The sequence below is a fragment of the Melanotaenia boesemani genome, chromosome 22, assembly GCF_017639745.1.
Source record: "Melanotaenia boesemani isolate fMelBoe1 chromosome 22, fMelBoe1.pri, whole genome shotgun sequence".
Taxonomy (NCBI): Eukaryota; Metazoa; Chordata; class Actinopteri; order Atheriniformes; family Melanotaeniidae; genus Melanotaenia; species Melanotaenia boesemani.
The window spans coordinates 2,240,812-2,251,668 of record NC_055703.1 but is presented as its reverse complement, the minus strand read 5'-3'; the positions used below and the strand labels follow the sequence as shown (position 1 = coordinate 2,251,668).

General features: G+C 40.7%; 1 protein-coding gene across 3 annotated transcripts in view; it reads right to left on the bottom strand.

The window, feature by feature from the left end:
* Window positions 1-4,455: 4,455 nt before the first annotated feature.
* LOC121633366 overlaps window positions 4,456-10,857 on the bottom strand; it is a 49,118-nt gene continuing 42,716 nt past the window's right edge. For all 3 annotated transcript variants that reach the window (XM_041975288.1, XM_041975289.1, XM_041975291.1), the window contains 3 exons: window positions 9,631-9,821; window positions 7,215-7,348; window positions 4,456-6,080 (listed from right to left, as the gene is read on the bottom strand). In XM_041975288.1, coding sequence (XP_041831222.1) covers window positions 5,848-6,080; window positions 7,215-7,348; window positions 9,631-9,821 — 558 coding nt within the window. In that variant the 3' untranslated portion in view covers window positions 4,456-5,847. The remainder of the gene's footprint in view (window positions 6,081-7,214; window positions 7,349-9,630; window positions 9,822-10,857) is intronic.

Genomic DNA, 10,857 nt, shown 5'->3' with positions numbered 1-10,857 from the left:
AGCAGGGGATCACATTCCAGATGGAGGAAGAACTGAATACAATCATCAAACTTTATTACAGACTCGTAGTCCAAAACAACACATAACACAAAACAAATAAAAAATTTCTTAACCAATTTATTTTAAAGGTGTTATTGAGGGAATAGAAATGAATAAAACCCACCCCACCATGTTCTAATGAACTACTGATAACAGATTTTTTAATATAGTGTGTCCTGTTTTTCCAAACAAAGTCCAAAAGCATTTTATCGACCTTTCTAAGAGTGCAATTATCAACATAAAGAGACTGAGCAGCACAAGTAAGTCTAGAAAGACCTTCACCTTTAGGGAGGAGAATTCTGCTTTTTAAAGAGAAATCTCTCTGGAGCCATCTATGAAATCTTTTCTGCAACTTCTCTATGATGGAGGAAAAATTTAAGGGGCATCTAAGTTGGGAATCTTTCGTTAAAATAACTTCCAAGTAAGTTACCTGATTGTTAACTGGGAGAGAGCAAAGAGAGGTTACAGAATTGTCTTTAAGAGGCATTTGTGCAAGTTCAGGTAGAGGCCAGAAGCTTTGGAAAAAGACTGAATTAAGTCTAGGGCGATAGAAATCTAAGAGGAGTCTCGTAAAAATAATGTAGTATCGTCGGCCAGCTGACTGATCACCAAACATCTACCAGCAATACTACTGAGAGAAATACAAGTAGCCAGGGTTTGGGCAGCAATTAAGAACAAGTAAGTGGAAATCGGGCAGCCTTGTCTAATGCCACCGAACAGCGGAAATCTTTATGAAGTACCATTCTTAAGTTTAATAGAGCTATTATTATTATTATTATAGAGCATCCCGATTACTTTACAAAAATAGGGGCCAAAACCAAATTTCTCCAGAGCACTAAAAATAAAATTGTGTTCAACTGAGTCAAAGGCTTTTTGAAAATCAAAAAATAAGATCAAACTATCTGAATCAATAAGGTCGCTGTAGTCTAATAAATCTAAAACTAGCCTGATATTTGACCATATGGCGATTTTTCATAAAACCAGACTGAGTATCATCAATGATAGAAGGTAAAACATCGTTCAGTCTGTTTGCAAAAAGCAACGCTAATATTTTATATTCATTGTTCAAAAGTATAATCGGGTGCCAGTTGTCAATAGAAAGAAGATCCGTTTTAGGTTTTGGGATTAAAGAGAATTTAACTTGTGTCATTGTAGGGGAAGGAAGCTCTTTGGGAGGCTTTCAGAGTCTACTTATAATTAGAATGGAGCTAATAACTCCTCAGAAAGCTTAAAGAACTCTGCAGAAAGACCTTTGTTTCCAGGACATTTACTAGTTTTTAATTGCTGAATAGTATGAGATGCTTCTCTAGTACTTCATTAGTACTGAGAAGCTTGTCAAGGTGAACGGAGTCCAGAAATGAGGAAGCAGAATCTTTACAGCACCTAGATCTATAAATATTCTCATAGAACTTTGCACAGAAATACAGGCTGTCTTTTTAGGATCATCTATTATTCCAGCATCAGTTTTTAGGCATTCGATGCTGTTTCTATTTTGAGATTTTTCTAAACCAAAGAAAAAATTTGTATTTTGTCCACCTTCCTCTAACCATTTACTCTGAAACCTAACAAATGCTCCTTCAGCTTTTTGTTTGTATATATTGTCTAATGTGACTAGAAGCTTATGGTATTCCAGTTTACCAGACTCAGAAAGGTGGGACTGGTCAGCAAAAGATGAGAGATCAGTTAGTACTTTAGCTTCCTCTGCTCTTTTAATTTTGCTAACTTACTACCATGAAAATTTGCAAAGCTCCCAATTCAGACCATTTTTTTTCAGTTCTGGCTTTGCTCCAGAATTTATTATCAGATTGCTGATGCCTGCAGACACCTCTATTTAAGATGAGAATGATTCATTTTCCATATCAAAGCTCTATGAGAAAGTGAAGAAGATTTCTGGCAGCACAGTAAATCTGTCCCTGTTAGTTCTATCAGTTCTGTGTGACCATATACAGACCACTTAAGCATCACTGTTTGATTTCTTTTTTTGTTTTCTTTTTAGCAGCAGGTTAGTTCAGGCTTTTGGTGAGGCGTGATGCTTTTCATGGTAGGGGTGCTTTTTTCAGCACGACACCGGTTGCCACGATGTCCAACAGTAACGCGTATGCTTTATATGACGTCGTCCAGCAGAGGGCGCTGTTGTTAAGTTCTGGTACTGCAACAAGGAAGTTAGATTTTAGAAAATACAGAATAGAGCTTATCAAATTACAAGAATAAAATACAAAAATGAAAACTGAGTAGAATAAATAAAACCTCAAAAACAGCACAGTTTAACTCGTAGATGAATGTTGATATGACACGTACCTGTTGCATCAGTCAAAAAGCTGGAGGGGCGTTCCCATCTAATTTTGTGTGATTGTGTTTCATAAAATTGCTAAAAATTCAGTGACGGTGTTGCCCACCTGGGCTCCCTTTATGATTTGCTCGTTTAACATTAAAACGCTTCGTTGTTCCAAGAGCCAAAGAAACAGAACTATTCATATCAGAATACAATAAAAAAAATTAATTAGTAAACTTTTCCCAAAAGCCAAAATATTGTAAATTTTTTAAAATCGAAGCATGTTTCAACCGTTTCAAACGCCTTGTAAAAGTCTAAGAATCACACCATCATCCCCAGTTAAGTGTAATCTAGTAGATCTAAAACCAGCCTGACGTTATTATGGATGGAGCGATCCGTAGGGAACCCAGACTGTTTCAATAATCTGTCCTAAACCATCCTTTAACCTGTTCGCAAGGACATGAGTAAGAATTTTATAACCTGTCTTCATGTAATTGGTCATAGATTAGCAATATGTCTCTTATCCTTTCCAGGTTTGAGAATAAGAGTAAACAAGTCCTTGTTTCATTGTAATTATAATTAACGTTATAAATTTCTTTTCTCGACTCCGTTTCTCTAAATTGTAGAAGTATGAAGCACGTTTTTTGCCCTCTTTTCTTTTATCTGCTTTGCACCAACTCTTTACACGCTCCATGGGCTTTTTTCTTACACAACTTATTCAACTAGGCATGTAAAGATAAAAGGTCATTTTTTCTGCATTTGTCATGACCCGTTTATTACAGAAGTTATTTATATTTTGAACTATCTTCAAATTCCCATGGTTTACTTTTCATTTTACAAAATGAAAATGAAAAATTATAATTTTAAATTTAAAGAATTCCCATCTTTTCATGTAGAAGCAAAGTATTTCATCTCCATAGATTTAATAAACAGTTTAATCGTCCTTTAAAGAACTTAAAACCCAGTTGTGTTTCAGTGGTTGATATTGTGTTAGGAGGATATCTATGCTGCCACTCATTAGGAACAAGGCTAAAGTCTACCCCTAATATAATCTGTATATGTTTATTTTCAGATAAAACATGTTAATTTTTCCAACAGCACCTTATTTTGATGTGCAGAAGCATACCCGTAAACATTTACTAGTATAAAAAAATGACTCATTAATTCTGACAGTATCCTGAATCATCTGCCTAAAACTACCTTCCCTGGACATCTATACAAAGAGCTTCTCCAGCAGAGTGACTAGTATCATGACTGAATACCATTTTTCTCCCTGCTTATTTTACCAGGAGGTGGCATTAGCGTCACATGGTTGAGTTTCTTGTAGCCTAAATGCAGTAAACTTTCAGTCTTTGTAAATCGTGTCAGAAATTACAGATAAAACTGACCAATTATTCTGAAATGTTTGAACTAAACGATATGAAATAAGCATTTTATATTAAATGTGCAGACATAGATCAAGTAATAAATCAAAGACCCTTTGCAGTGACGTCCTCTGAGCCACTGTCTAGCTGATGTAGCACACACACATGCAGCACACCAAGATGCTCTCCGTGGTGCACCTGTAGAAGGACACCAGCAGCCTCTGGGTGATGTTATTCTTCCTGAGCATCCTCAGGAAGAACAGTCTCTGCTGGGCCTTCTTCAGTAGCTCAGAGGTGTTCCAGTCCAGGTCAGGTCCTCCTCGATAAGGACTCCCAAAAAGCAGAAGTCCTCCACCCTCTCCACACAGTCCCTGCTGAACAGTGGTGGAAAGTTTGTTTTTTTCCTCCTAAAGTCTATGATCAGCTCCTTGGTCTTTGATATATTAATGAGCAGGTTGTTCTCTGCACCACCCAACCAGCTGCTCCACCTCAGCCCTGTATGCAGACTCACACCCCCCCCCCCAGAGATGAGCCCCACAACTGTGGTGTCGTCAGCAAACTTAACGATGGCGTTACTGTGGTGTGCAGACAGTCAGATGTGTAGAGGGTATAGAACAGAGGGCTCAGCACGCGGGCCTGGGGGGAGCCGGTGCTGATGCTGATGGCTGCAGACATACGGTTGCCCACTCTAACCCTCTGACTTCGGTCTGACAGGCAGCTGTTGATCCCCCATCACATTCAATACAATCTGTTAAACATGAGGGGAACAATTGAAAAAAGTAGGTTTGCTTTGTTTATTAAAATAAATTCTAGATCAGTATCAAACTGGGCAAACAGTTGCTAAAATTGCTTCAGTCTTTTACAGTATATTAAAAAAGGATGACAGAGGACTCGCAGCAGTCACATCATATTTCATGGTGATTCTCACAAAAGAGCAGAGCTTTAGGTTACATAACAAGCATGTGTTTTTTTTTTAGGGAGGCCTTTCAGAAAAACAGCACACAAAAAAAAGAAAAACAGAGCACAATAATAATAAAAAAGACAAACAGAACACATGCAAAAGGATGCAATTATACTGCAAATCATATCACACCATGCACAGGAGGAAATAAAGGGGGTTGGGGATAAAAACACAGGTTTGACAGCTGTTCAGGATTCAGGGGAGTGCAGGGATTTGATCTCACAGGATACCTTGTCTTACAAAACACTGCAGTGCACATTAGTGTAAAATATAGAAAGTTTCTCACTTCAAATATTTCAAAATAACAAAACAAAGTGACAAATTCAGGGTTGAAACATGGCCAAAAATAATAAAATAAAATAAAAACAGCAGTCAAAAAGGCTACATGTGCATCTACAGTTTCTCCATAATTTCCATTATTCAACAGCATGAGACCAAAAATCCTGCACTCCATCATGAACTAGCTAAACCTTAAGTAAGCTACTCAGCTCAGGCAGGGAATCTGCACCAACTTCACATCACGCTCTTTTCTGCTCTCCATACTGCTGCAAAAGTCCACTGGAGATTTTTTCTGAGATGAGAAAGCTGCGTTCAAGCTTTTGACACAAAGATTTTAACACGACTTTAGATGAATTAAAATGGAAAACAGTTTTAAATGTGGGGAAAAAACCTAAAATGTTTTTCATTAAAGAAAAAAATTGTACCACGTCTGCAATCACTCCTCGTCTAACACATAAAATAATTCATTCAAATTTATAAATACACAAAGTGACTGAAGTCAGTGCACTTCATTTCATTCATGTCCTTCAAATGCTTCAGAAAAAGTTGTAAAACCTTCGCTCAAAGGCCAGCTTCAATTCTAGTTTCTGAAACAAAAATCACTCATTTAAGCTTCAATTCTGGGGACAGACTCATTTACAAAATGAGAAGATTCTTGAGAGACAACAGAAATTCATGACAAACACCTCTTGGCCGTCTTGACAAACAGCTTCATGTCTCAAGACTTAAAACAAACAAAAACCTGCAGGCTGGAAAACCTCACAAGATCCATACCGATGGTCTGAGGAAAACTGACTCCACAGAAAACACATAAAACACACATATTTAAGGCTCACAGTGATCCTTGGGACTATATTTAGATACATATAAAGAGATATATACTTTTTAGCTGTATTATATATGTATATATATAGCACTTGGTGAAATAAGCTTCAGAAGCACTTCCTGAAGACGATCTGTGGTCCATACTCCTCATATTCCTCGTGACTGATCCATGCAGAGCTGAAGGTGGGCAAGTTGGCCAGAACTGCTCCTCCACTCCACACTAAGAAGTCTCTGTCTTTGGGGCTGGTGACACGTACGTTCACCCCCATATCTGCAGGGACCAGGCTTTTAATTTCAGCTTGGAGCCGCTCAGGCAAGCCAGGCAGCAGAGTATTCCCACCTATAGTCAGAGAGCAGAAAACACAACGAAAGAGGACCGAGTCAGTCTCTTACAGCCCCAAGAGTCTTTTTGGGGTGTCTGAACATGACAAACCCTGAGAAAAAAATGTATTATTTCTCTTAAATGACTAACTCTGGGCATCAAAATGAAGATCGCGCTGGTGAGATTTCATCAGAGGAGGTCGTTTCACAGCAGATGCCACCGTTTTAAAGTAAATGAGGATGGAACACACAAAAAATCTTTTCAATCTTTGTTTTTGTATTTTATAATAACCTCTTTGAAAATCTGCTGCAGTAGATAAAAAAAACCCTCCAGAAAACCAGTAATCCACATGTGGATAGATAGCTAGGTAGTTTTTACTGTCTTTAAAATCATCTCCAGCACTTCTGTGGTGGAGTATTTCTTTAGGGATGTCATTTTATCCAGAAATAGCTAAAAAGTGGACAAAAACGACTCCAAACAGGTGGATTTGTGCATCACACTCACACATGCATAAACACGCAATTCTAGTATAGTCTGAATTATGATTTAACTTCAGCTACGATAAATCCCTGACCCTAATTTTAATCGTAGGATGTAATATAATTAAGCTGATGTGACCATGTTTACATCAATATCAGCAATCATCAGTAAGGAGGACTGACACCCGTCTTCGTTCAATCACATCTGTGTAACCAGGCAGAAAACAGTGATTCTGGTGTGTAAACTGCTCTCAAAGGACACTGGGAAATGAAGTGTTTCCGTGTTCCATAACCACGTTTTCGGTGGACAGACATTTTGGAGGCCAAACAGCAAAAGCAAGACAGAATTTATGTTTTTCCAGACATGAAGCAAAATTTTGGCTTTGTTTGCTCCTGGTTTAGTTAATCCTGATTAAACTTAGTTTTGTGCTTTCAGTAGAGATAGTTTGTGTACATGCTGTAGGCTGAACATATTTTGTTTTTACATCTTTTTGTGTGCATTGTTTACCTGCTCTTAATTGTTTGTATTAATTGTGTTTGGTGGTCATATCATTGGTTTAAAGGAGCTTTTAGCGGAGATTCTGTACTTTAAGTGTATACCACGTGTCTATATTTACATAACAGACTTAACGTCACATCCTACGAAATCAGAGTTAAGAAAATAATTTCTTACCTGACAGTACAATGTTTTCAAGAAAGCAGCGCCGCAGGTCAACGTCCGAGCTGAGGATTGACTTGAAGACGCTGTTGTGCATCCCGTAATGGTCGCGTCCAATGAGCTGGGGTTGAAACAGGATCTCGGGAGCCCTGAAAGCACAGAAGTGATATATTAATCCAAGTTATATAAAGAGAAAGATCGGGCATTATCTCAACGTGCAGACATTTACTGTTTGTAAACAGAAAATTGAGGTCAGTCATCACGACCACGACCAGGCAAAAGTTGTAAAGCAGAAGTTCAAAGGGGCCCTATTACGCTTTTTCGACTTTTCTGAGCTTTCTACAGTGGTGCCGTTTTTTTATTACATAAGTGAGTTTCCTAGTGTCTCTACATTCAGTTCCTTTTGGCTCAGCTCCTTCACCACGACAGACCGATGGAGAGTCTGCATCACTGCAGACACTGCACTGATCTGCCTGTCGATCTCCCCCTCCATCCTTCCCTCACTCCTGAACAAGACCACGAGATACGCAAACTCCTCCATTTCGGGCAGGACCCTATTGCAGACCCGGAGAGAGCACTCCACCCTTGTCCGGCTGAGGGCCATGGTCTCGGACTTGGAGGTGCTGATTCTCATCCCAGCCGCTTCACATGAAGATCACGACCCGATGAAGCCACCAGAACCACATCATCCGCAAAGAGCAGAGACCCAATCCAGAGGCCACCGAACCGGATCCCCTCAACACCTCGGCTGCGCCTAGAAATTCTGTCCATAAAGGTTATGAACAGAATCTTTGACAAAGGGCAGCCTTGGCGGAGTCCAACCCGCACTAGAAACGATTCTGATTTACTGCCGGTAATGTGGACCAAGCTCTGACACCGGTCGTACAGGGTCCGGACAGCTCATACAAGGGGGTCCGGCACTCCATACTCCCGGAGTACCCCCCACAGGAGTCCCCGGTAGAATGCCTTCTCCAAGTCCAGAAAAGCACATGTAGATTGGTTGGGCAAACTCCCATGCCCCCTCAAAGACCCTGAGAGCTGGTCCACTGTTCCACGACCGGGACGAAAACCACACTGCTCCTCCTCAATCCGAGGTTCGACTATTCGACGGACCCTCCTCTCCAGCACCCCTGAATAGACCTTACCGGGAAGGTAGGAGTGTGATCCTCCTGTAGTTGGAACTCATCCGCCCCCGGGGCCTTGCCACCGAGGAGCTTTTAAACCACCTCAGCGACCTCAGCCCCAGAGATGGGAGAGCCAGCACCAGCTACCCCAGACTCTGCTTCCTCATCGGAAGATGTGTTGGTGGAATTGAGAAGGTCTTCGAAGTATTCCCTCCACCGCATTACAATGTCCCGAGTTGAGGTCAGCAGCCCCCCATCCCCACTGTACACAGTGTTGACGGAGCACTGCTTTCCCTCCTGAGCCGCCGGATGGTGGACCAGAACCTCCTCAAAGCCGTCCGAAAGTTATTCTCCATGGTCTTTCCAAACTCCTCCCATGCCCGAGTTTTTGCCTTAGAGACCACCGAAGCTGCGCTCCGCTTAGCCCGCCGATACCCATCAGCTGCCTCTGGAGTCCCACAGGCCAAAAAGGCCCAATAGGACCCGCCTCACCCAGGACATGGTTGAAGCTCTGCTGGAGATGGGAGTTGAAACTCGTTCATGAAACAATAAATCAAAAATTTTAATACAGCACTTTTCATGGATGAGTAGCACAAAATGCTTTACATAATAAAATGCACACAAAAACAATGTTTACAAATAAAAAGAAAAAACCACAATTAAAAATCCACACCTACACTCTCACACACACCTGCCCAAAGCACACCCTTCGCCCCCGTCTTGTCTTCAGGACAGATAACCAAAAAAAAAAACAAAAAAAAAAAAACAAAAAAACTGAAGTTTGAATGAAGTCGTAGGGAATTCTCTGCCAACCATGACTTTATATCTAAAATACAGCTTAAAAGGTCATTAACTGGAGACACTGATGTAAAGCTGAGTATCATCAGCATAGCTGTTAAAAACCAATGCTGTGTCTCCTGATGACATCCCCAAGAGGCAACATGTACTGATTAAAAAGAATTAAAATTGATCCTTGGGGGAACCCACATTTTATTTAATGAATTCCCGAGGAGCATGTATCCATACTTGCATAAAACTGTCGATCTGCGCGATAGAAGTAAAACCATTTAAGAAGAGTAGCTGAGAGGCCCACCGGACTTCCGAGTCTAATAAAATCTGGTGATCCACTGTATCAAAGGTGGCACTAACATCCAAGAGAACCAGGACTGAAAGTTTGTGAGTCAAAGTTACACTTGAGATCGTTAATGTTTAAAATGGCCGTCTCGGTAGCGTGGTTTGTCCTGAAACCAGATCGAGAAGTGGTGGACCAAAATCCAGAGGACCAACTGTCCATCTCAGACTGTTACCTGAACCTCTCTGTGCCGAGCGTGACTATCTGTCCATCCGGCAGGCTGTAATACATCTCTCTGCAGGATGACCCCTCCTGACTGAGTTCAGCTTCATAGTTCAGAGCAACGCAGCAGCACTTCTCCTTCATCTCCCTCACAATCTCCTCCTCTGCTGTGGTGCGCATGCACACTCCCTGTTCCTGCAGGAGCTTTAAACACAGAAAATCTGATATTTTTAGTTTGTATTATTGAGACAGATTCAAAAATGAAACAGGAACAGAACAGGTTTATAAATTTCATTAACCTATATTTTATTCCCAATAGAACAGAAACATCAGATGTTGACACATTTTACAATTTCATGGAAAATATTGAATAGTTTTTAATTTGTTGGAAGTAAGACATCTCTAAAAAGGTTAAGTTAAAAAAGCTAAAAGTTGAAGGAGCATTGACAACTAATTACGTTAATTGGCAGCAGGTCAAGTCAAGTCAAGTCAAGTGTAAAAGGAGCATTTCAGAGAGGCAGAGTCTCTCAGATGGAAAGATAGACCGATGTTTACCAATTTGAGAAAGTGGATCTAAGAAATTACTTCAGAATGTCAGAAAAATGTTGCTCAACATAAAGTCATGAAGACTTTGAAGATCCTACAATCTACAGTCAATAATATGAAAAAAAAGATTCAGAATTAGGAAGAATCTCTGTGTGCGTGGGATAAGGCTGAAGGTGAGAACTGGATGCTGGTGATCTTGGGGTCTCAGGCAGCACTGCCTTAAAAACAGACATGATTCTCTACTGGAAACCACTGCATGGACCCAGGAAGCTCATTTAAGCTCATTTAAAATGGTCTGAGGCAAAGTGGAAACCTGGATGAAGATGTGAAGTAGTTTGTGGAAAGCATGGACGGCGTTTCCTGCAGACTAAAGAGGAGAGGGAGCATCCAGCTTGTTATCAGTGGACAGGTGAAAAGCTGCATCTCTGATGGGATGGGGCTGCATTAGTACCTATGGCGTGGGCAGCTTCCACATCTTTGAAGCTCCATCAATGCTGAAAAGTACATGGAGGTTTTAGAGCAACATCTGCTCCCATCCAGACAACGTCTCTTTCAGGGAAGGCCTTGCAGATTTCAGCAAGACGATGCTGAACCACATCCTGCATCCATCACAGCAGCATGGCTTCACAGGAGAAGAGTCCGGCTGCTGAACTGGCCTGCCTGCAGTCCAGACCTTTCACCAGTACACAACATC